This window comes from Nuphar pumila, chromosome 7 (genome assembly GCF_984573655.1).
Source record: "Nuphar pumila chromosome 7, dmNupPumi1.hap1.1, whole genome shotgun sequence".
NCBI lineage: Eukaryota > Viridiplantae > Streptophyta > Magnoliopsida > Nymphaeales > Nymphaeaceae > Nuphar > Nuphar pumila.
In genome coordinates, this window is record NC_143255.1 from 23,965,238 (window position 1) to 23,992,637 (window position 27,400).

Below are 27,400 nucleotides of genomic sequence, written 5' to 3' on the forward strand. Positions count from 1 at the left end.
TAATGTCTTAATAATGGACTTTCGGGCAATTGGAGCAAAAGTTTCTTCGTAATCGATGCCATACTCTTGGGCATACCCCTTGGCCACTAATCTGGCTTTATACCTTTCAAGAGTTCCATCACTCTTGGTTTTAACTTTATAAACCCATCAACAACCTATAGGTTTTTTGCCTAGAGGAATATCTTGAATAGTCCAAGTGTTAGCCTTTTTTAATGCTTTCATGGCTTCTACCCATTCTGTATGGTTTTTGGCTTGTGAATAGGATGACAGTTCTACATATGATTGTATTAATGCAATAAATGCCTTATATGTGGGTGAAAAAGACTTGTAGGACACAAATTTTTCAGGAGGTCTAGAAATTCTGGATGACCTGGTTTATACTTCAGAGTATTTTTCTAATGCACATGGAAGATTAGATTCTCTACGTCTTGAATATTGTAGACTAACATCCCTATGAATTTGCTCTTCATTTCAACATTATGTTCAGAATCAATAGTACCTTGATCATTGTCTGAATCGTATTCATGATCATATTCATTAGATTTTGAAGTCAAATCTATTAAAAAGGAATATTCGGTTACTTCCTTGGGCTTTTTAAATTCAAAGAAACTTTCTTTTTCTAAGAAGGATCAATTTCTTGATACATACAATTTTTCATTTTGAAAATCAAAACACCTATAGCCTTTTTGGTTATCTGCATAACCTAAGAAGACATAAGGAATGGCACGGAGAGAGAGTTTATCATTCTTGTTGGCGAAAACAAAACATTTACATTCAAAGACCCTTAATCTAGAGTAATCAAGAGATAAGTTAATAAGTTTCTCAATTGGAATTATATTTTTCAAAGAAGATGGTGGCATTCGATTAATGAGATAGGTAGCAGTTAGGGCAACTTCTGCCCAAAAACCTTTTGGAACTTGATTTGCTATTAATAGTCCTAGTGGTTTTCATAATGTGTTGATGTTTTTGTTCGACCAGGCCATTTTGTTGTGGTGTGTGTGGATAAGATCTTTGATGTGTAGTGCCATATAAATTAAGATAGTCTTTAAATTCTTTGGACAAATTCTCTCCCTGAATCGGTGCGAAAAATGAAAATATCATTTTGAAATTTATTTTTAGCTATTTTGTGAAATGTTTGAAAGTGTAAAAAAACTTCATATTTATGCTTAAGTAAATCCAAGTATGCCTAGAAAAGTCATCGACAAAAATTACATGATATGCATATCCACCTTTTGATATGACCGGTACAAGACCCCAAACATCCGAATGTATTAACTCAAGTGGTTTAGAAGAAACAAAAGTTCTATCATGAAAGGATAATCTTTCATTTTGCCAAGAATACAATCTTTACAAGTAAAACTTTAATAATTACAAAATTTTTCTAAACTTGAAAAATATTGGATTTTAGACATATGAGGATGGCCAAGTCATTTGTGTTATAGATTCAATTCTAGTTTTTGAACATTATAATAGAAAGCATTCTTGGGCAATTCCAAAAAAATCATATAATAGAGTCTTCCTTCTCTATTGCCTTCCCCAATCAGGTTCCTTAACTGGCGATTCTATACCTAACTGAAAAGATGACGTCAGTTTTCTTTTGTATGTATCTTGGACTGGATCCAGATCCAATCTTTTATGTTTAATATTCAGACGCCACTTATAGGTGGACATGTAATTTTTTAAGTATTGATAAGGGTAAACTTGTACCCTAATATGTCTTGTAATACCTATTTATTCAATGAGAAAGGATGCCCGGGTAGTTCCCCTCTCTGTTTCGTGTATTCCCCTTTTCCTATTGTCTTTGTCTTCTGCAGGTAAAAGTCTGGAGATCTGAAAATCTGACATGGTATCAGAGCACGTTAGATCTCGGCGTGAACGTGATTTCCAGAAGGTATGACTGAAGAGACTCTCTATACTCTTAAGTCAAAAAATTTTCTTCCACAGTCTTGTCTCTCTTCCGAAATCTCAAGGACAAAGAAATGTGCCTACATGCTACATATGCAACAAAAGGGGTCATGTGAAGGCCAACTGTTGGTTTAATCCGCATAATAAAGGGAATCACCAGTAAGGAGAGCATAAGGGACTGAACCGAATGGAGAATTAAAAGAATTGGTCATGTCAGCTCTAGCAGCGTTGAATTTAAAGCAGAATGAGCAGGGAACATGGTATGTTGATTCTGGAGCAGCAACCCATGTTACTAGGGACGCAGGTAAGCTTCTCAATCCTATTTCTTATTCGGGCAGAATCTGTATAGTCACTGGGGATGGATCCCATCACTCTATTTCTCATGTTGGAAATTCGGTTATCCCTATGTCAAAGTCCGTTTTCAAACTTTTCAGTGTTCTTCATGCTTCAAATATTAAATAGAATATTGTTTCTGTTTCCAAGCTTGTTGATGATAATCATGTCTCTGTTGAATTCAGTCTTTCTGTTCATGTGAAGGATCTTCATTCGAAGAAAACATTCATTGAGGGCAAGCGACAGGGTAACATGTACGTTTTTCAAGAGGATCCTCCTGCATGTCGTCAGCCAATCAATAATGCCTTGAAGCCTCCGTCTGTGTCTTCCCTTGTCTCATTTGATTTTGTTTTCAGTATCTCAGATTGTAATAAGCCAGATCTATGGCATGGTCGGTTGGGTCACTGTGATGATCATTTTGTTAAAAAGCTTGTCACTAATAATCTTATTCCTAGTAAGAGTCTGAGTCTTAAAAAGAATAAACAAAAATGTTTTAGTTGTCAACTATGTAAGAGCCATGTGCTCTCTTTTCGTACTGTCAATAAAAGAGCTTCAAGGCCTTTTGAAATTGTTTGTTCGGATGTCTGGGGACCTGCTCCAGTCAATTCTTGTTCTGGTACTAGATATTATCTCATTTTTATTGATAGCTATTCTCGTTATACGTGGATATTTTTCATGAAATATAAGTCAAAAATTTTCTCCTTGTTTCAAAGATTTCACTCTTTTGTCAAGAACCAATTCTTCGAAAATATTCAGTATCTACAATCTGATGGGGGAGGTGAATTTTCTTCTAGTGACTTTATTAGTTTTCTCCAGAAAAATGGAATAGGAAGAAAGGTGTCCTGCCCACACACCCCTCAGCAAAATGGAATTGCTGAGAGGAAGCACCGACACATTGTGGGAACGACAATGAGCATGATGCACGATAGTAATTTACCTGTAAATTTATGGACAAAAGCTTTCCATACTGCAGTTCATATTATAAATAGATTACCGACGAATATTTTGGAAAATAAATCTCCATATTTTACTCTACATGGAGTCCATCCCAATTACCATGATCTACGTGTGTTTGGATGTGTATGCTATGTTCATGTTGACAACTCATTAAGGCACAAATTTCAAGATAATGCTCTAAAGTGTAGATTTGTAGGATATGCAGATGACTACAAGGGTTACAGGTGTTATGATCCAAAGACAAAGCGCATCAAAGTCTCCAGACACGTCGTTTTTGATGAGATGAATTTTGATTCTCATCCAGGTTTCACAGATTCCTCGTAGAGTGCTGTTGAATTCTACTATCCATGGTTGAGCTCAGAATTATTTACTGAAGCCGATATCAGTTGTCCTGCAGAATGTAGGCAGGTAACAGAGAGAGTTGAACAACATGACAATTTGAGTCACCAGGAAAATGCAGAAGCCTCACCACAACCCGTCAAGTAAAAGGACATTGTATATACTCCATGAGAACAACACAGGCCAACGGCCAGTATGCTTGGTCATGCATCCTCACAAAATTCTGATCTTAGAAAGTCCAATCGAATTCGACATCCAGTTGAGAGATGGGTTAGTTACGAGAATTTCTCCATGGATTTTCAATTATTTTTAACTGCTTTGGACAAAGAGGATGAACCCATTACCTTTCACCAAGCAGCACATTCTAGACGGTGGGTTGAAGCCATGAACGATGAGATGAAGGCACTACATGAGTGTGGAACTTGGGAGATTGTTCCAAGACCATCAAATAGAAATGTTGTTGGGTCAAAATGGGTATACAAAATCAAATACAAGCCAGATGACACCATTAAAAGATATAAGGCGAGGCTTGTGGCCAAAGGCTTCACCCAAGAATAAGACTACATTATTCTGAAACTTTTAGTCCTGTTATTAAGATAGGGACAATTCGGCTTATTCTCTCTCTGGCCGTTGAGCATGGATGGACACTAAGCCAACTCGATGTTAAAAATGCTTTTCTTCACGGTGATCTAAAGGAGGAAGTTTACATGGAGCAGCCCACAGGATATGATGAAGGAGATCCACAAAGGTATGTATGTAAGTTAAGAAGGGCAATTTATGGATTGAAACATGCATCACGTTCTTGGTTTGACAGCTTTTTGATAGCAATACAGAAGCATAGTTTTTCACGATCACTCTTAGATCATTCTCTGTTATACTGAGACAGAGAGATGTAATCACCTTGCTGCTCATATATGTTGATGATATTGTTATTACTGGGAACTCTAGAGATCATATTGAAAAGGTCAAACAGCTTCTAAGTCAAAGGTTTAAGATGAAAGACCTAGGGGAGCTGCGGTATTTTCTTGGAAATGAGGTTGATAGAAAATCAAATGCCCTAAGTCTCACTCAACACAAATACATCTTAACAAAGGCAGGTATGAAAGACTGTAACCCTCTGAGCACTCCATGCATCCTTCACCAGAAGTTAAGCTCAAAAGATGGAGATTTATATGAAGATCCTACACGATATCGAAGCTTGGTTGGCATGCTCCAGTATCTCACTTTTACTCGACCTGACATAGTTTACTCGGTAGGTCTCACAATTTATGCATGAACCCAAGGTAGGGCATATGGAAGCCATTAAAAGGATTCTTCGATATTTAAAAGGGACGATTGAAGATGGTCTTCTGTATAAACCGAGCCTGTCAAGAACGACTAAACATGAGATTGTTGTCTACAACGATGCTGATTTAGGAGGAGATCCAGATGAACGAAGGTCAGTTTTAGGTTATTGTATTTATATTGGGCTGAACTTAATATCATGGAGCAGTAGAAAACAAAAGGTTGTTGCAAGATCAAGTACAGAAGCCGAATATAGATCAATGGCTGCTGCCAGTGCTGAAGCCACTTGGATCAGACATATATTGATTGAAGTGGGACAACATATTTCACGAACACTCTTATTGTGTGACAATCAGAGTGCGATTAATATGTCTTTCAACCCCATTCATCATAGTCGGGCTAAATATATTGAAATAGACAAGCATTTTGTGAGGCAAAAGGTAGAAGACAAGGAGGTTGAACCTCAATTTGTGAGAACTGAAAATCAAGTTGCAGACTTATTCACCAAAGGGTTAACGAAGGACAAGTTTTGGATACAAAAGGGCAAGTTGTCCATGGTACAAGGCCACGTACAACTTAAGGGAGGGTGAAAAGATAACGTCAGTTTTCTTTTGTATGTATCTTGGATTGGATCCTTAAGATCCAGATCCAATCTTTTATGTTTAATATTCAGACGTCACTTGTAGGTGGACATGTAATTTTTTAATTATTGATAAGGGTAAACTTGTACCCTAATATGTCTTGTAATACCTATTTATTCAATGAGAAAGGACGCCCAGGTAGTTCCCCTCTCTGTTTCGTGTATTCCCCTTTTCCTATTGTCTTTCTGTCTTCTGCAGGTAAAAGTCTGGAGATCTGAAAATCTGACAACCATGAGAAGAGGAGATATTACATCCGTAATCAGATATTTGAAAAACAGATAAAAGATTTAGATTTAGTTTAGGTATATATTGAACTTCTAGAATAAAGAATTTTTTGGATTTTTGAAGATTTTCAAAAATTCCTATTCTTTTAATTTCAAGAGATGTTCCATTGACTGTGAAAACTTTTGACACACTTGAGTTATTGTTAATACATTCGGACAAACTATTGATATTTGGGGTCATATACTCTAGTTGAAGCTTCAGTTGAGAAGGATGCTCCCTTGAGAAGGGGTTGAAGGATCTCCATTAATTGAGCTATAGATACCGGTGCATCTTGATTGATTTGATCTTTTGGTTCCGAACCAACATATGCAACTTTCTTTTCTTCTTTTATCTTTAACTTAGGGCATTGAGGCCTATAGTGCCCCGGTTCATGACAATGGTGGCAAATAACTTTTCTCTTGTCAAAATCACCATTTTGTCTATCAAAATGAGGCGACTTATAAGTACGTACATAATTTCTCGGTCTAGATACGGCTAGAACAAAATCGACTTCATGCTTTGGAATATTCTTTTTGAGTCTATTTTCCTCCATAGTTAGTTCCTCTATAGTATCAATGATAGAAGGAACCTTTCCTCGATGTAAGAGAGCCGATTTAGTTGTTTCAAATTTCGGCCTTAAACCATTTACAAATTGATAAAATTGTTCCATATCGAGTTGCTTTTGGCGAAGCTCGATGTCTTCTCAAAGCTAGGACAACTCATTGTAATATTCTCTAATACTTTTGTCTTTTTGAGTCATAGTCCGAATTTTGTCTTGCAAATTGCACACATGTGCAATATCTTTAAGGAAATACATATTTCTAAGGTATTCTCATGCTTTATCGGCATGCTCAAATTTGGTTAGACTAGAGCATTTCTTGATGTCAACACTATTAATTAGCCATGACATAATTTTGGCGTGCCCTATCCTTTACTCTTTTCATTTTTTTCTCATTTGTCGCCAAAGCCTTATTCTTCTCTCGTTCCGTGGGAGGTGCTTCTTTGTCATTCTCATTTTTCGTGAGAACTAGTTTTGGTTCCGAATTGGAACCATCCACTATACCCCACAACCCTTTTCCCCAAATGTAGTGCTTCATGATTGAAACCCACGTTACATAATTGGTGTCATTTAATTTAATGGGAATGATAGTAACTTTATCATTGTCATTCATCTTTTACAAGGGTGAGAAAAAGAAAGAAAGATAGATAGGAGAGAAAAAGAAAAAGAAGAGAGAAAAAAGAGATACGAGAGGGAGGGAGACAACACAATCACAACTTTGCGTAGTCAATTTGTCCTCCAAACGCCTTCCTTCTTCAATGAGAGTGACACAAAAGTCACTTGAATCACGAACAAGTGGATGAATCACCTTTTGCTAAGGAGGCATAGAAAACGAGGTGGAGATTCTCCAAGATCTAGAAGCTTCCAAGCTTTGATACCATGTAATGAAATTGTAATCTTTCATAAAAACACAAAATCTCACAATGAGTGTCTATTGGAGACACTACAAGCATAACCCACAAAAGGGTATAAATGAAAGAACACAATATAAAAATGATACACTTTTATTTCTCATGAGAAATGCTTAAGAATCATTGAATTACAAAGGAGGGGATCACCCCTATTTATACAAGGAAGTAGAAAGAGAGCTCTTCTTAAGAGTCGTTTGGACTAGGTCCAACGACTATAAACTAGTCAAGATCAAATGTGATCTTGACTAGATTAAGTCTCTAGTTCAAATTCAACTAGATGAAAAAATAAAGAAAAGAAAAGAAAAGAAAAGAAAAAAGAATAAAAATAAATAATTAGTATATATATATATATATTACATTTTTATGTTTTTAACAGCTATATCTTGGCAAGGCAACTTCTTGCGATAATATAGGTCTAGTTGATAAATCTCGGGAAAAACTCGGTGCTTCAAAACATTTAAAAAATATAAAAATTAGTAGAAATATGAAAAAAAAATATTAAAAGAAAGAAGAAAAATATAGTTAAGATATATAAAATAAGTATAAAAAAATAAAAGGTAACTCATAATATCATGATAATATTGTCATGATAATATCGTGACATATATAAATTCCTGATATATTCAAAATATCGTGATATTTTGCCTTTAATATTGTTTTATGAATTTACAACAATATTTTCAAAATATCACCTATATCTATGGCAATGATATATATATATATATATATATATATATATATATATATATATATCTGTGTGTGTGTGTGCAGTGATTGGTTCCTCCTACTGGTAGGAGGGTGTGGACAGTCTCAAATTTTCATTTTTTTGATACTTTTTTTGGAATCTGACCTTAGATGTGATCTACATGGTTTTTGAATCAGATGATTATTGTAATGAAATGAGAAAGAGAATGCCTCTTATGGGCTTTACAAGAACACAATATCCAAGAGTTTCAAGACCACTTGGGTCATCACAAAAACACATGCACATAGGCCACTTGAGGGCGAAGAACACATAAAAAATATGGGATTTTATATAACAATGCTTGAGAAAACATTAACATTACAAGAGGGAGAATACCCTTATTTATACACAACAAAGGGGCCATAGAGCCATTGGGACACTCCCCAATGGCCAGAAATAGAACCGTTGGGGAGGTCCCAATGACTATGTGTGGATTACCATAATGCCCTTAACATTAAACTAAAAATCTAGTTTGTACAAAAAGAAATAAAAAGACTGTTGTGCCCCTGATGGGCCTAATGGGCATTTACCTATTACAATGATAAAGAATATATATATATATATATATATATATCTTAACAACTATGACATGTGATCAGGCTTGTACAAGGATTCAAAACGCAGTTCAGTTTTTTTTTTTTAAATTGTAAAGCTCATAAAATCATATTTTTGGGTCAAAAAAGTACGATCCAACTGTTGATTCCTAGCAAATGGGTCATACTGAAAATATTTGTGGGTCTGATTGATCAAACATGGCTTGGAAAAATTGAAAACTGGTACCATCCACACCTTATGGACAGACTGTTGGGAGCAGTGTTATCAAAAACGCGCCTTGAGGTGCAAAAGGCACGCCTCATCTTGAGGCGCGGCCCTCTGTGCCTCAAGGGGCAAGCCTGAGGTGTGAGGCGCATTTTTTTTTTAAAGATTTCTAAGACATAATCAACATGATTTTTGTAGGTTAATCTCATATATTTTCCAGTTATTTCAGTTATGTAATCAGTTTCTTAGTGTATTTTAACTTTTGTTGGTTAATCTCATATATTTTCCAGTTATGTAATCGGGTTTTATATGTTACTTAAAGTAACTTACTTTTATATGTTAATCTCATATTTTTTAGGATAATTTCATATATTTTAACTTTTGTAGGTTAATCTCATATATTTTTCAGTTATTTCAGTTATGTAATCAGTTTCTTAGTATATTTTAACTTTTGTTGGTTAATCTCATATATTTTCCAATTACGTAATCAGTTTTTTAGTTACTTTTATAAGTTAATCTCATATTTTTAGAATAATCTCATATATTTAAACTTTTGTAGGTTAATCTCATATATTTTTCAGTTATTTCAGTTATGTAATCAGTTTCTTAGTATATTTTAACTTTTGTTGGTTAATCTCATATTTTCAGTTATTTCAGTTATGTAATCAGTTTTTAGTTACTTTTATATGTTAATCTCATATTTTTTAGTACTTATTTGAGATATTCTATTTATTATTGGTTGTTATTTCATCAATAAAGCATTTCTTTATTTATTTGTATTTTTAGATATTTTTTTATAATTTTTTTAAAGTTTTCAAATTTTTTTTTGAGGCTTACGCTTTACGCTTCGAGGCTTATGCCTCTCCTCGATTTTTGGTGGAGCGCTTCGCTACACTTCAACGCTTTTCACAACACTGGTTAGGAGGAACCAATTACTCTTTCTTTCTCTCTCTCTCTCTCTCTCTATATATATATATATATATATATATATATATATATATATATAGAGAGAGAGAGAGAGAGAGAGAGAGAGAGAGAGAGAGAGAGAGAGAGAGAGAGAGAGAGAGAGAGAGGATGGTCCTCCACCTAAATGGTCCACCCACTTGTCCTCTGCTTCAAAAATAAAGTCCAAATGCATTTTTCAGCAAATCTGACCATATGGTTGTGATCTCCATGGTTGAAAACCTATGGACCAACTCTTGACTCAAGTTTTTTTGATGTGTAGATAGGATCTTACAAGGATCTAAAAATCAATGGTTCCGAAATTTTTGAAATCTTTTACATGAAATCCTATGTACACAAAAAAAAGTTTGATCCAAGAATCTATTTGTTGGTTTTTGATCATGGAGATCACATCCATTTGCCGAAAAACATGTTTAAGTATGATTTTTAAAAGTGAGGACAGGTGGGTGGACCGTTTAGGGGAGTACCATCCTCACACACACACACACACACACTCGTGTTGCTGACAATCCCATACTTTCCTAGATCTTATGGATCAGTATTTGAGTTGTGGATCATGGTTGCACCCTCTCTCTTTGATGTGCACATTTGCACACACACATGGGTTCGGTACTCCAGCATGTGTGGACAACCATTTTCTCCGAGCCATCATTGAGGATGTGAATCATGGATCATTTCTGCAAACAAAAGAGAGCCTGTGCCATGCAGAACATTGGCTTTTGTGGGTGCTATTTAGTGCGTTTTTATGAGTACTCTGACAGTGTCATGTATTCTACCTTATAAACATTTTCTTGCTACTGTGGTACACGAAAAAAAGAGTGTTTATGTATTTGAACTTTTGGAGTTTTCTCATCTTAAACTTCTTATGTGGCTCTTTCATGTTCCCCTTAATATTCTTATTGTGAGATATGGTACTTTTTTCTTGTTGATAATACATTATGCTTGCAGAATTTCATGGCAGAAGCTTCAGGAGCAACACAGAATCAGCTCAATCCTGCTGATCACACATACAATTCTTATCCCGCACACGGTTCCATGTACTCTTCACCTCCTTCCAATCCTGGGCCTGCTAATCTTCCTGCTGGAGGTTATGGTTCAGTCTATGATGGCAATTATCGATTCTAGGCAAGAGCGTGGTCCTCCAATTGCAGACACATGCTTTTGATCCTGACTAACCACTAGGACCTGATAGCTTTTGCAGAGGATCCTGTTGCTATAGGCAAATGTTTGGTTAACATATTCACTTCCTTTTAGATTAGCATATTCATGGAGCTCTTACAATTTGTGTACACTAGATGACTGTTTTGTTTGAAGTTATGATTTTTCAAAACGCTCTGGTCTAATGCATTTCTTTTTCCACTTGTGTTTTTTTGGCATCATAAAACTCAGTACTGTTTGCAGTCTGATTGTGCTATGCTGGTCTTTCATGGCTTCCATTGCTTTTATTGTCATTCTTGTGGTAGGGCTGGTAAGCAAGTTGAACGAGCTGAGCTTGGGCTGTTTGGGCTTGGCTTGTTAAGGCACAACCCTGCTCGGGTTCGGTTCTTGAGCTAGTCACAAGCCAAGCCTAGCTTTAGGAGTCAATCATGAGCTGGCTCATTTTCTAAAAAAATGTTTTTAAGTGTTCTTTTAAAGGTTGATAATATACAAATATATAACATGTAAAATGAGCCTATGCGAGCTGAGCCAAGTCCAGCTTGTCATGTTTGTGCTCGAACTCATTTACCTAAATGATCTGGCTTGTAGCTCAGTTCACCGAGCTCAATTTCCGAGCCAAGCCGTGCAGATTGGCTAGCTGTTCATCTCGTTTCTCTACCCTATCTTGTGGTAAATCTGCTGGCCAGTTCTCACAGGGGTTCCACTCGTCTGGTTAAGGTGACTCGAAGTTAATGGGATGCAACAAGTCTGAAACCCATAGGTATCCTCCGTTTCTTGAGGCTGAAGTTGGGTGTACTCTCTGGTTGGCAAAGGAAAACCTGGTGTTTCATGCCAATGAACTTGGTGGATCTTGAGTTTGAAACCCATGTGTATCCAAAATCTGCTGAGCAGTGTTTGCATTTGGTCAAAATCTGTTCGTCGGGCATAAATCTTTGCTGCCAAATTTGCTCTACAGGTTTTCCCTGCCCTCTTGGAGAAAAGTGGTCACACGTTTATCTAGCCATTGCAGAGTCTGGAAAAGCAGGTTCCACTGCGATATCCCTAAGTACAAACATGGACATGAGCTCAAGCAAGCTCACCCAAGCCGAGCTTCAAAACTCAAAATCAAGCTTGATTCAGTCTCGAGCATCGCCAACAAACACCGTGCTTTTCTAAGCTTGAAAATTGAACAGGCTAGGGCTAGGCTGAGGCACTGTTAGGCTCCTGTGCGCCCCAACTAAAATTACCAGAAAACTTTTGAATGCTTGGCACTCCCGATCTTCACTGTTTAAAGTCTAAAGGAAGAGCTAGAAAAGCACAATTCAGTGTATCACTTGTATTAATCCAATCGCTACTCAAATGCACCCTTTCCATCACGTGATTAGTAACCAAGTTCATGAACCCGAAAAAGAAGAAAAAAAAAGACAAAACTCTCCTCTCATGTTTAATCTTATGTCCTGACCTAATTTTTTAAGCTGGGGTAGTCATGAAAGACTTGGAAAGAAAGAAAAAAAAAGAATGCCTAAGTTTTCAAAACTGCATCAGTAAGATTGTTCAAACCTCTCCGCTTTTCCTTTGGAATGTTGCATAACTTATCATATAGTGGCCGTTTGTTTCATGGGAAACTAAACATTTCATATGAATCAAACACAGCCCACGTGGGCCCCATGTTTTCCTTGGGTTCCACTTTTCATAGGAAATACTTCCTCAGGGCCTCTCTTGGGGAAATGTTTTCCCGTGGGAAAACACAAGGCACAAAGGGGCCCCATAGTTTTCTCAAGCAGAGCGCCTTTCATGCGAAAGCCACTTCCTTTCCCCCCCATCACGGGAAATGAACGGGCCCTTTAGCCTGGTGTGGGGAGGCATCTGTCTCATGTATCTGCATGAAAGAGCATATCAAGCAGTCTACTTCATTGGGAACATTTGAAGATGCCTATCTAAGAATATAAAAGAGGGTCAATAACAAAAATCTAGATGTCCACTACCAGATTAAATTTAGCTAATCTTGGTAGTACCGTGCTATCTAGCCAAAAACCATAGGTGCAAGTTTTATGTGCTCAATCTGACCACATAAATGTATTTAACATGGTTAGTTTTTTAGAACCCACATTTTCAATTGAAGTTATTTTCAGTGTAAAAACATGATTTTCATCGATATATTTTGGTGCATTATGTACTGCTCTTAAAAGTCTGTTTACTCATTGCAATCAGGCGATATAGAACATCATTTTAACCAATTAACCATCTAGATCGAACCTATACGCTTCATACAGAAAATATGAAAATCCTCGAAGTCAGATGGTTTTTATTATAATACAGTACAGTCAAGTATACCGAATGTTACACCTGTACATGCATACGTTTGTATGTTAGGTTTCTTCACTAGAAACATACTGATTTTCTAATATTTGAATCTAATCGTACAGAGGTGATATATACAGTCTTTAAGCAAAGAGCATGCATCAAATTAAGCAATTTTGATGTGTAAACAAGCTTTTAAAGGACCTAAAAATTCAAAGCCATAAAAACAAATTGCAAATTTTACATCAATAAAGCACATTTCTTACAGAACAAGCCTATGCAAGTAGATATACAGGGTTTGATTAGCACATAATACCTACTACAGCTACTGGACAAGTAACACTTCAAGTTCAAGCCTTCTGACCAAAGCCACCTGGTGTACGGCAGACCTATCAAGTAACCAATATTCTGTAAAAGTATTGAATTAAAATCCGAGTTTACACCTTATAAAATCATCAAATCAGTGAACTGCATCATCCAGTCAAACTTAGAGTCAGACTGTAATCACTCAAAAAAAAAATCCATTCAATCTGGTCCCATAAAGCCTCACTTCAACACTGGTATATAGAGGCAATCAGGAAAAAGTAACACCAATATAATCTGGCTAGTCAAGAAATGACATGTTCAGTTCCATTAGCTCCGCTGTTTAGAAAAATGAAGGCAAGAGGTCACAGGCTGCGCCATCAAATATCATGCAAGCTGAGAAATGCCTTAAGACACACATATGTGTGTTAATTCCAGAAAATTTCCACATAGGTGAAGCGAATGCCCAGACCTTAAATGGTTTCTTTGAAATGATGAAGCCATCACTTGAATATGGAAATTACATCATTTTGATGATTTTGACAATATTTTCAGCATATCAGTATATAAAGAAACTCATGCTTCATTACCAAATACTGATTTTTATCAAGTCTACAATGTTTATGCAAAATCACTCAAGCTAGAGATGAGAAAGTCCATGGGACCAAGAGCGCATATTCTGAAATTGACACGGCATGCTAGGATAAACCGGTTAGCTGAGAGAAGGCTTCAAAATCACTCCCTTGTGCATCAGCACTGAAAATATCTTCTTGCCCACCCAGCAACAAGTGAAAAAAGTATATAAACAGTAGCCATTGAAGCAACATGAGGGAAGTTCTTGGGATGGTAGTTGTAGACTTCTGCATCTTTTTGGCATGGCCTTTATGCCGATGTCTGTGAATCTTCTTGACAGCAATAAGCTCTTTAGGTGCCACTTGGATTAACCTGATGCTTCCTTGTACATATGTGATATTAGGGGAAACAAGAAAAAGCATAATAGTGAGGTGAAAGTAACTCAACTAAAACGTGATAACCACAATAGAATATTAATTTTAAGCACAGATGAATAGGCATTGGAATAATAAAGTCACATGTGGATTCTATATATCGATGAACAGTGAAATGAATAAGCAAGCGTCCTAAGAGAAATCGGAAAAAGGACCATAAACCCCCAGTTTCTTAGGATCGCCAAGGGAATTCTTGTTTACTCTCATCCTTACCAAGACCCTCCAGCATAAAATCCTCAGGGTACCCCCTCCCCTCTTGCCCACTAGGTAGGTCTCCCTTTAGCTTCTGCACCGAGGAAAAAAGAACCATAAAGTCTCATCCATTTCATTTGAGACCATAAAAACAGCCTATTGATCCGTAATTTAACCAATAAACAAGCACTGGGCAACATATACATTTTAAGATGTGAGAGTCAGCAAAATCAAGGGTAAAAAAATGTTCTGCAGGTTTAGCACCCATGTATGATGGAGGACATTCAATGAAGACAAAATTAATACATTAGATCCTAAGATATCACGATAAAATCAGAAAGAGCATACTTATAAATCAATATCTAAACACATGGTTGCTTTCCTGATTCAGTCTTATTAAATGCAAAATGTCCAAGAGTGCGAGAGAGGATCAAAACATTGCCCAAGTTATCAGCTGGGAGACCTAACCTATCACATGGCATTCTTTCTGAGTGGGGTTGCACTCAGATGCCATGGGCATAAGATACATACCCAAAAGGCATAAAATACTGGGAAATATGATGCAGTTTGATTTTCTCACAATTTAAAAGACTACTGACAGAACATTTATTGGGCATTTGTGTGAAATTTCAGCAGAAAATAGCAAGCACTGGTATAAAAAGATGGCATGATACGGTAGACATGCATCTTTCTTCAATGACAGTAGATGAGTAAGATTTTACCTGAAGACTATTATCTTTAAAACATCAGTTTATTGAATTAAACCCATTTACCTAATCATTTTGAACTGCCATGTTCAAAAAATCAAATTTATCCAACGTGAAGATTGTCATGCACATTGATGCAGTTACGTTGAGTAGCAAACTCCCCAATGAGAAGTATATTGAGATGTGATGCGTTATGGAATCTGGATCCTTGATCCAGATTAACGTCTCTTCATGAAAGGCATTAGTGTAGTACTTTACATTCTTTCTTTACCCCTGCATATATATTATGTTGTACATTAGAGTTAAGGGTAACTTTGTACTTTAACAAAATCAGTTACGTTTATTATATTAAAAGGAAGATTTAAGAGGCATTGACGTTTTGGGTTGCTGCAGCCTCTCTCTCCCTTTATCCTCTTTTCCTACAGTTTCCTTCTCCTTCTATGGTGGTGGCGCTACCTGTTTAACACGGTAAGAGAGCACATTTGATTCTAGATTATTCATCGAGGTGAGATCAAAGGCTTGGCTGCTTCTTTCTTCTGCTTTCTCTTCTTCTATCCTCTCTTTTGATATTCTGTTTTCTCTTCTTCCATCTTTCTTTCTCTCATTCTCTCTCTTGATATTCTCTTCAAAATCCCGAATATTGATTTCTGTTCTTAAAGGCCTTTCTTCTCGGTTTGGGTTTTCCTTTACCCTAAAAAAATATCTCTTTGCCCTCATTTTGGGTTTTATTTTATCCTATATATCGATTTCTGCATCTTCTTTATTGCTGAATCGAGATTCACGTGAAACCCTAATTTCATATGAATATCTTTCTTTATTCTCTTCTTTAACCTTCTTTATTCCAATTTTTGTCAAAACAAAATATCGACCCTAGCTGCTGAATCGATTTTCAGTTTTCGTAACTCTCTGATCTGCAAAAAAAAAAATGTGCAGACCAGTTTATTGTTGAGTATTAATCTTCTTCATATATTATCAGTTTCTTACTTTCAGCGGCTATTTGGGTATAAAGACTCGTTATTTTCTTCCTTTAGTCCTTGATTTCTCTTGAATTTTCCATAATGAATTCTTCTTCCTCATCTTCGGTCCTTTCTGCTGTTAAGATATATATATATATATATATATATATATATATATATATATATATATATATATATATATATATATATATATATATATATATATATATATATATATATATACTTTATTCATTATAATAGGCAAATATCCATTAGGGGTATTTTTGTCTTTTCACAGCCTTGTAATAGGTTGTGCCCATTAAGGGCACAACAGTCTTTTTTATTTCTTTTTGTACAAACTAGGCATTTTGTTTTTCTTTGAGGGCATTAAAGTAATCACTCCATGAAGTCATTGGGACCTCCCCAAAGGCTTTATTTCTAGCAGTTGGGGAGTGTCGAAATGGCTCTATGGCCCCTTGTGTATAAATAAGGGTATTCCCCATATTGTAAAGTTAATGCTTTCTCAAGCATTTTCATATACAAAATTCTATATTTTTTGTGTGATCTTGGCCCTTGAGTGTCCTATGTGTATATGCTTTTGTGTTGATCCATAAGTGGTCTTGGTGTTATTTGATATTGTGTTCTAGTAAGCCTACAAGAGACATTCTCTTTCTCATTTCATCTGCAAGATTTCTAAACTAGTTTGTTTTCGAAAAACTCACAAATATAAATTTTCTCACATGGAAGCGGCAAATCATTCCCTTTATCTGTAGCCAAGACCTTTCAGGCTATCTGAATCGATCAATCCCAATCCCACCAGAGTTTATCGTGCATGAAAAGAAGGATGATAATGGGGCTGTTGTTTCTACACATGTTCGAAATCCATATTTTGTGTCCTGGATGAAGCGTGATTAGACACTCGTTGCCTATATCATATCTACTTTATCTCAAGAGGTACTGATTAGTATTCCTGATAACTGCACAACTAAGGAGCTTTGGGCAAAGTTTGTTCGAACCGGAGTTACTGGAAGCGCCTAGGCGCATGGGGAAGAATGCTTCCCTGAAGCACGAAACATCGCGCTTCCGAAACATGCAGGGAAGCGCGCTTCCCCCACACTTCCCCCTCGCTTCCCCATTTTTTCCATTTTTTTTTATTTTTTCGCTTCCCCCTCGCTTCCGGTTCGCTCCCTAGGTCGCTTCCGAAACGGTTCATAATTTTCTTCTAAGTCATCCCACTCTTCCCGCTTCCTAAATTTTTGAAAGTGCCTCGCTTCCCGCTCCCACTTCCCCGACTGGTAACTTTGGTTCGAACATACTCTTAAGTATCAGAAGCAAGAGTTATGTTCTTGAATAGAGAGTTCTAGAATCTCAAGAAGGGCTCCATGACTATAATGGAGTATCTGAATAAGATGAAGCAGATTACCGATCAACTTGCTATGGTCAGCTGTGAAGTTTTAGAAAAGGATAAAGTGCAGCAGACACTTAATGAGATTGGACCGGTGTATAGTGTTCTTTACACCACGTTGTCTTGTTTCCCTGAGTTGTCGAGTTTTGAAGCATTGTGGCTTAAGTTGCTTCAGTTCAAAATGAATATGTTTGGAGCATTGGAAGGGAATTCAACTGTAATTGATAATCACAATGTCCTCCCTGAGTCACAATACGGAAGAGAATGAGGGGGTATGCGAGGAGGAAGAGGACGTGGATGTGCAGGGAACCAAGGAGGCTGTGGTCTCTCCCACTTCCAAATACTCCACCATTAGTGAACCAAGGTAGGGGGATTCCAACTTGTTTTGTTTGAAAAAAGTTAAGTCATGTTAAGAAGGATTGTTGGTTCAAGGATGATCCGAGGTATAACCCTGAGTTCAAAATGAAAGGAAAACCTTCAAATAAACCAGGAAGATCAGGAACAAAGACTCAAGCACTTGTGGACAAACAACTTTTATTGGTAGCTCTTGCAAGACTAAATTTGAAGCAAAATGACCAAGGAGTTTGGTATGTGGATTTAGGGGCAACAAACCACATCACCGGGGACGAAGGTAAATTCCGAAACTTGATCCCTTATTTTGAAAAAGATAGAGTCATCATTAGAGATGACACTAACCACCCCATCACAGGGACTGAAAAAGTTCATATTCCCATGTTCAATTCTAGTTTTCAGTTGTCTAATGTGTTTCTTGTTACTAACATAAAAAAGAACCTTGTTTTCATTTCTAAGTTAGTTGATGATACTAATTCGTGCGTTATTTTTACTCCTGTTTATGCGAAGGATCTTCACATGAAGAGGACGTTCGCTGAGAGATAAAGGCAAGAAAATAATGTACCCCTTCAAGGAAGACCCATTAGTTGAAGTCAAGAATAAATCTACTAAGAAGTCTAAGAGTCTTCCTTCATCTTCGCGTTTTGTCAATGAGTCTGAGTCAAATAAGTCAAATGTTTGGCACATTCGCCTTGTACATTGTAATAAAGCTTTCATTGAAAAGCTTATTTCTAGTAATTTGACTCTAGAGTCCAGTTCAAGTCAAGAGTTAGAGAGTCATGTTTGTCCTAGTTGTCAAATGTTCAAGAGTCATGTATTACCTTTTGTTCCTATTAATAAAAGAGCTTCCAAGCTATTTGAAATTGTCCATTCTGATGTGTGGGAGCCAACTCCCAATACTTCTTCTGGCTATGTGACCTTTATTGATAACTATTCACGGTCCACTTGGATATTCTTCATGAAACATAAGCATAAAGTTTTTAATATCTTTAGAAATTTTCATGCTGCTCTTCATGATTTGGACTCAGTTTGGGTCAAGCATAACCCCAGACATATCTAACCAGTTTTTCATCCCTAATTGGTAGGAAGACCCTTAACCCTTTTCAAATATAAGTTGTGGATGTGATTATGCAAACCTGAAATGGGATTTGCAGGGAAGTCTACCAAAACTATGAATTATCTATAAATTTCTAAGATTATCTAAGAAAAATTGAAAATAACTGAAAAATGCAAAGAATTAATTAAATCAAATGAAAAAGGAAATTATCTCATAATCCAACTCCAATCTAACTACCGATTCTCTCATTTACTTATAGAAACAAAATACCTACTCTAATAACTTTCCCAAGCAAACCAAACTTTTCCTAAAGATATAGATCAGAAACAATAATCTAATATCCAAATACAAAAGAAAGATCCAAATAACAAAAACAAACTCAAAATACAAAATCGATATGGATGAACAAGGTTCACTCTACTTCACTTCCCCAACCGGCTGGCCTCTTTGAGAGTTGAGGCCACCGCCTAGGGCCTACTATTGTGGAGGGGCCTCAAATCTCATAAAAATTGGAAGGGAAGGTACATGTAAAAAACAAAACAATTGGAGTGAACTTTATTGATGTCTATTAGAGGAAAGGAGTTTACAAAGCTAACTTGCCTTTCACACCAGGTGCATATAGGACATTTTGCCTTTTCCTAACTGAAATGGGAGAAAGGAAAATTTTGTTTTGTACGAGTTTGTTTATCGAGTTTGATGGTGTCTATTTGCATCGTATGAATTGCAATGTATTGAAAATGTTGTTCTGTTTATGTGATTTTAGGAAAAGAAAGCATTATTATCTCCTTACCGCCAAATGATTGGGGCCCTCACATACTTGACCATTACCAGACCTGATATCTCACACGCAGTCCATACTGCCAGTCAATTCCAGCATTCCCCTACCACTATGCACATGAGTGTCGTTATGCGTATCATTAGATATTTACAAAATTCTATTTCTAAGGGATTGTTTTGTCGTCCTCCTCCCCACTCGAATTAATTGCTTATAGGTGACCTTGATTGGGGAGGAGATCCTAATGATAGACCCTCAACTACAGGTTTTTGTGTGTTTGTAGGTGACTCATTGGTGTCTTAGAAATAAAAGAAGCGACAGAAGGTATCGTTGTTGTCCACCGAAGCTGAGTATTGTGCCATGGACACTACAACATCTGAAGTCTTCACTATTGGATTAAAAGGTTCCTCGTAGTCTAACCCATGTTCTTGTGTAAACCCCTTTGCTACGAGCTGAGCTTTATACCTCTCTATGCTGCCATCTGGTTTATGTTTGATCTTGTATACCTATTTTGACCCCACAACATTTTTGCCAAGAGGCCTTGGAACAATGTCCCATGTTTGACACTCATACATTGCCATCATTTCTTTATTCATGATTTCAATCCATTTGTTAGACTTGGATGCTTGAATATATGTTTTGGGATCTTATTCCCTTGAGACCGCAGTCAAGAATGCTTGATGTTCTGTGCTAAAACTCTCATAACTAACTCATTTTTCAACAGGATGTTGCACTCATCCAGATCTTCTCAAAGTTAGAGGCATTTGATCAATATGAGTGGTTGCACCTTGCTGTTGTGAAGTAGTATCAGATATATCCTTATTTTTGCGACTGTATACAATCCCTTTGAACCGTCGACCTCCGAGGCTGAATCTGCAATTTCTGTTGTTTGCTGCCAATCAGCTGAATTCACATCACCATGTTGTTGTTACACATGTTGCTGCTCATAAGTCTCACCCCCATATTCAGTCTCGTTCATCTACCTTTGAGCTGATTCATCAAATTCCCTTGGAAACAGATTTTCACTCATCCAAGGTTGATAATATTGACATGCCTGTAATGCTTCATGCTTGCTGCCCTTGTGCTCAAAATTCATTTCATCAAAAACTACATTTCTTGATATTCGAATGCACATGTTCTCAATATCATAACATTTGTAACCCTTCGCTATTAATCTAGCCTTATGCCTCTTTAAAGTTCCATCACTTTTGGTTTTAATTTTAAACACCCATTTACAATCTATTGTCTTCTTTCCATGAGGAAAATCTTTTATATCCTAAGTTTTGGACTTCTCTAAGGCTAGTATTTCATCACTTATAGCATTCATCCATTCATGATAATTCTTGGCCTGTTTGTACGAGGATGGTTCAAAGTAAGAGAAAATTTTGGCTAGACAAACTCTATATCAAGGAGTAAAGTTTTCGTATGATACAAACCTATCTGGAGACCTATGTATTCTTTATGATTTCTTGAGAGTTTTTTTTTAGGATTTTCTATGCTAGAATATTGTTCTAAGGCAATGAAATGTCTATCATCATGTATTGGATAACTAAATGTTCATCATTAATATCATGAGACTCATCACACTCTATGTCATATTGAAGTTTATCATTAACATCATTGTTGTTTAACACTTCATCATTACATTTAGGAGATAATTCCAAAAGGGAGTAATCATTTTTTTCCTTTAATAGAGACATTTAAATAAAAAAAACTTTTTTTTTTCTATAAAGGTAACATCCATGATATATAAAGTTTATCATGCTTAAAATCATAACATCTAAATCCTTTTTTATTTTTCCCATAACCAAGAAAGACACAAGGAATGGCTCTTGGAGAAAGTTTGTTGTTTTTATTGGCAAGAATAAAACATTTACATCTAAAAGTTCTTAGTATAAAATAGTTGGGGGTAGTTTTATAAAGTTTCTCATAAGGAGAAACATTTTGAAGTTTGGATGAGAAAGTCTATTTATAAGGTATACAACCCAAAAATGTTTTGAAACATGTTTGGAAATAAACAATGTTCTAGTAGTTTCTATTATATGCATGTGTTTCCTTTTGGCCAAATCATTTTGTTGAGGCATGTTTACGCAAGAACGTTGACGAAAGATGCCAAGATTTTTCAAATAATCTTTAAAGTCATTTGACATGTATTCTCCCCTTTAATCAGAACAAAATATAAAATTATTGGCTTTAAGCAAATTTCTAACAAGGTTATGAAAAGTTTTGAAAGTTTCAAAAACTTCATATTTGTGCCCAAGAAAATAAATCCACGTGAGTCGAGAATAATCATCCACAAAAATTACATAATAAGTAAATCCTCCTTTAGAGGCAGGACCCTAAACATCCGAATGCATTAATTCAAGTGGATTGAAAGCAAAAAAAGTTCTCTCTTGATAAAAAATTACTTTTATTTTTTCAAGAATACAATCCGTGCATTGGATTTTTTCATTACAAAATTTTCTCAAATGAGATATATTGGATAATGGTGTAACTTTTATCAAAATGCAATTTTCAAAACAATATTTTTAATAAAAACTTGTGTAAACCGTACACCAAATAATAAGAAACCGACTCACACTAGTGGCAAGACCGGCTCGAACTCAGGGAACAGGAATAAGGTAAACACACTCAGCTCAACTCAATTTCCTACTTTATTAATACCTCAAAAAATAAAAGAAATTACACTATCCAAAAAATTTATACTTAAACTAAAACATGCAAAAATAATAAAATCCTAAACTAAGCTCCGGGACTTCGCTGCAATCCGAAGAAGCCAAGTGTCAATCCTCCAATGCCCGCCCTCCTCCGTATGCGCGTAGAACCTACAAAAAAAAAACCTAATCTATGCAAACTACACTAATAAAACAATAAATGTTAGTACCTAAATTACTTAGACTACAAAGCAAGAAATAAATAAGTTCAGAATTAAGCAAGCAAATAACTAACTAACACAATTAAAACTAGAGAAACAAACTAAAACTATCAATTAAAGAAAACACTAACTAAGCTATACTACAAAGCAATAAAATCAACACTTAAATAAACAACTAACTAACTTAAACTAAAATAATCTAATCTACCCTTCTGGTTTCTGACAAAAACCAGAACCTACTATATTCTAAAAATACTCAAAAAATCAAAGGAATTAAGAATTAAAAACTAAGTCTAAAGAAAATGACTAAACTATCCTAACTACTAAGCAAAACAGGACAAACAAGGACAGAGTTTAGAAAACAGGGGGTTTGAGAGGGCAACCGGGTCAGATTGCTCTAAAATTTTGCTGAGATGTTCTTGAAACCCTCAGGAACCAGACCCAAATTACAGAACTTAAAAATTTCACCGAAATCCCAAGGAAATGACTCTGGAAAGTACGAAACTGCCCCTAGGCTGAAACAGAGTATACAGAAGGACTGCAGAAACCAGTTTTCAAAATCAGAATGAAAACCCTACCAAACCAACTTCAAATTTAATGAAATTTGGTATGAAAATAGTAGACACCCTGATGAAAACAATGGAAAAAACCCCAGGTCAAAATTCGTTCAAAAAGCACATAAAATGACAACCCCAAGTTCAGTTAAAAAAACATGGTTTTCATAGAAATTTTGTTTCAACTATTTCTAATTATCAACTAAATCTAAATGAACTAAAACTAATTAAACTAAGCTAAGAAAGCAATTAAACACTAACTAAAACAAAGCAATGAAGGAATACAAATGACAATAAAATAAATCTAACTACAATGCATAAAATTAAAAGAAGACTTAAACAATTAAAATGAACTCTATGCAACTAACTAAACTAAACTAACTAATTAACTAGATCTAACGTACTTAGACTAATGTAACTACCTTATGCAACTAAATTAACACAATTAACTAACTAAGACTCATCTAAAATTAACATTAATATCAACCAACTACATGTGTAATTTAAAGACTAACTATAAAAGCAATAAGTAACCAACGACTAACTATTCTAAGAATTTAAACTAAATAATATCTATACTAAACAAATAACTAATTCAACTTAAAGCAATGAACTTAAACTAAACACCTACTGGACTTAACAGAAAATACAACTAATTTAACTTGAGTTTAACTTTAATTTAAGGATAAATATAACTTAATTAAAACTAATCTTCAAGCCAACTAACTAGAAAACAAAGTGGGACCGGTTATGGGTTGGTCGCCCAAATGGATTAGAACTCTAATGCTCCATGCCTCCTAGGTGAACCTCTGTAATACCCATGATTTTTATCAGATAAATAAACTTGAGATTTAGATCCTTAGGCTGGCACAAGGATATTTTATTGTTTTAATTGTTTATTCGTATTTGGATCTTGGATATTTTGTTTGGATCTTCAATGTTGGATCCCTAAATATCCTATTCGGAACTTCAATTTTTCCATTCGGATCTTAGATATCGGATCACGAACATTTTAATTGGATAACCAATAAGGGATTTTAGGCAAATGGACCAGATCTCTGTATTCGGATCCTTAGTATCAAGGTCAAATTTGACATTGGATCCAGGTCGAATTCAGTGGATCTACGAAGTTTAAATCAAATGTTAATGAGAAATTTTTTTATTGGACCTGTTGAGATTAAGAGGTTTTAAGTTTAAGTTTTCTTAAACTAGAGGTTATTTGATATTTAGTGTTTAATGAGGGACTTGTGTGTAATTTTTTACTTTGGCCTCTCTCTATTTAACATAGAGATTAGCCCTAATCTAATTAACGAGTTTTCTCATTTTCACTACCGTGTCTCTCTCTCTCTCTCGACTTCTGTGGTAGTTTTCAGAACTTCTACATGGTATCAGAGCGGTAGATCTCGGGAGCGTGATCGATCTACACCAACAAAAGGCGAAAAACAAAACAAAAGGGTTGGAAACAGGTGTGCACATTTAATCTTTCTTTGCATAGATCGGATAACAGATCTGGTGTCTGACTAAGGTCACGACACAGATCTGTCATCAGATCTAAGGGACACGATGACTGTGTGTCATCAAGATCGGAATATGGCATCTTTTAATGGTGCGCAGAAGAAACAAAAGTTTTTTTTTGGCTGTTGTGATTTATATGTCTGAGAGCAGCTGTCGTGATTTCCTGCTTTTTGGCTGTCGTGATTTATGTGTCTGGGAGCAGCTGTCGTGATTTCTATTTTTTGTGTGCTCATATTATCTTTGGTCGTGAATCTGGGTGCCGAGTTCGACGTGGTACTGTTCTTCTCAGATCTCATTTGGTCGTTCGAGCAGAATATGAATAGCAGTAGGCGTGATTCCCTGCTTTGTGGAAAAATATTTTCTGTTTGTGGGAAGTTTTTATCTACTGTTGTGGGATTTATGTGTTGAGTACAGGTGCCTGGTCGTGGTATTGGCTGATGCGTGATTATGAAACACACTATTTTCTGTCACGTGTAGCTTGTCGTGAATTTATTTCTGGTGTGGCAAACTGTGTAGTCGTGGACTTGACTGACGTGTGATTATAAAACACGTTGTTCAAGTGAGTGAATCTGATTTTTTTTATGGCAGCTGAAATAGCATTAAATATTCAGTATGGGTGAAACTTCGAAATGTGATTCCAAAATTGAACATATTGGGGAGTATACGGCTTTTGCAAATCCCTTCTCGTATGGTTCTTTTGTAAGGTTGAATGAAACTAACTATGCCAGGTGGTCCAGAACTTTTATGATGTCGGTATTTGGACATCGTAGAAAACATATTTTGTTGGAAGATACGTTACTTGGGACAAAGATAATGACATAGTTATGTCATTGATCATGAATAGTGTCAAACCCCATATTGCAGATAGTTTAATTTACTATAATACAGCCAAACAGATGTGGGACAATCTTCGAGATACGTACTCACAAGAAACTAATGTGAGTCGTATCCTGCAAGTCGAACAAGAGATATATAATTTGCAGTAGGGAGATCAGACCTTGGCCCAGTACTATGCCTCCGTCAAAGCTGCGTTTGAAAGACTCAATGCTCACAGGCCTCTTTGTTGTTCGAAGCAAAAGGATCATCAAGAACAAACTATGGTTGCTTGGTTTCTTACAGGTTTATCTTCAGAATTCTCTGTTGCAAAAGTCCAAATGTTGACTGGATCAGATGTACCTACTCTTGCTGACGCATACAATCGTCTGAGTAGACTTGCGATCTCTCTTCCACAATCTCATCCTATGACCCAGTCATCTGCTCTAGTTGTCTCATCTGGTTATGAGCATGGAAATATTCAGAATATCAGAGGACGAGGTCGTGGGAGAGGTATGGGAGGCAGAGGAAAACTTCAATGTACATTCTGTGGAAAATCTGGACATTTAGAAGATCGTTGTTGGGATAAGCATGGTCGGCAAACCTCTTCTTCATCAAAGTCATATGCTCCAAAAACAAATGTTACTACACTAGAGGCAACAAATGTACATGATAATACCTCTGCAAGTGAAAGTATCACCCTCAGTCGAGCAGAATATGATGAGCTGATAGCTCTTCGCCCTTTGAGTTCCACCCCTCCTGTAGCCGGTGTTGCCTACTCAATAGAGAATCATCTTCATCTGAATGATAGTAAGTGGATTATTGACTCTGGTGCATCCAGACATTTGTGTGGAAATTCACTTGTCTTTTCAGATCTAAATGATATTATTGTTCATCGAGGAGTCTCATTAGCTGATGGGAGTTCCTCAACAGTTGTTGGTCTGGGAAATATTTCTATATCCTCCACCTTACAGTTGAAAAATGTTCTTCATGCTCCCAACTTTCCTCAAAGTTTACTCTCTGTTAGTTGCCTTACAAAAGAACTAAACTGTAGAGTAATATTTGATCCAATGGGTTGTCATTTTCAGGATTTGCTGACGGAGAAGAAGATTGGTGGAGGCTATAAAGAAAATGGAGTCTACTACCTACATCATCCAGTGGGTAATGTTTATGCTGCGGTGGAACACTCATCCAGTCATGTTCAGTGGCATCGTCGTCTTGGTCATCCTTCATTGTCAAAGCTTCGTTATGTCTTTCCTCAAATTCCTTTTACTACATCATTTCAGTGTGAAGCATGTCAGTTGGGCAAGCATCATCGAAGTTCGTTCCCTTCGAGTCAGAGTCAGAGTCAGAGTCAGTCTAGTCATAAAGTTTTTGAACTTCTTCATGCAGATGTATGGGGTCCTAGTAAGATTCCTACTAGGATTCAGTGGCGATATTATCTTGTTATTGTTGATGATTTCTCTAAGTTGTCATGGGTGTTTTTAATAAAAGGACGATCTGAAGTTCCAAGTATTATCAAATCCTTAATTCTTGAAATAAAAACTCAGTTTGAGTCTGTTGTCAAGATTGTTCGCACTGATAATGCTCTTGAGTTTAAATCAAAAGTTCTGGTACAATTTTACCAAGATCATGGCATTCAACCCCAAACTACCTGTGCCTATTCATCTCAACAAAATGGGGTGGCTGAGCGAAAACACCGACACCAGCTTGATGTTGCCCGGACCCTTATGATTCAGTCCAATGTTCCAACATTATATTTGGGTGATGCGATTATCAGTGCTTGTTATCT

General features: G+C 36.2%; 2 protein-coding genes across 3 annotated transcripts in view; one reads left to right on the forward strand and one right to left on the reverse strand.

The window, feature by feature from the left end:
* LOC149831544 (flowering locus K homology domain-like) overlaps positions 1-10,990 on the forward strand; it is a 50,667-nt gene extending 39,677 nt beyond the window's left edge. For both annotated transcript variants that reach the window (XM_090013953.1, XM_090013955.1), the window contains one exon: positions 10,609-10,990. In XM_090013953.1, coding sequence (XP_089870079.1) covers positions 10,609-10,785 — 177 coding nt within the window. In that variant the 3' untranslated portion in view covers positions 10,786-10,990. The remainder of the gene's footprint in view (positions 1-10,608) is intronic.
* Positions 10,991-13,966: 2,976 nt separating this feature from the next.
* Positions 13,967-27,400, reverse strand: part of LOC149831545 (uncharacterized) — a 45,180-nt gene continuing 31,746 nt past the window's right edge. Inside the window, exon 5 of the mRNA XM_090013039.1 lies at positions 13,967-14,352. The gene's annotated coding sequence lies outside the window, so the exon portion shown is untranslated. The remainder of the gene's footprint in view (positions 14,353-27,400) is intronic.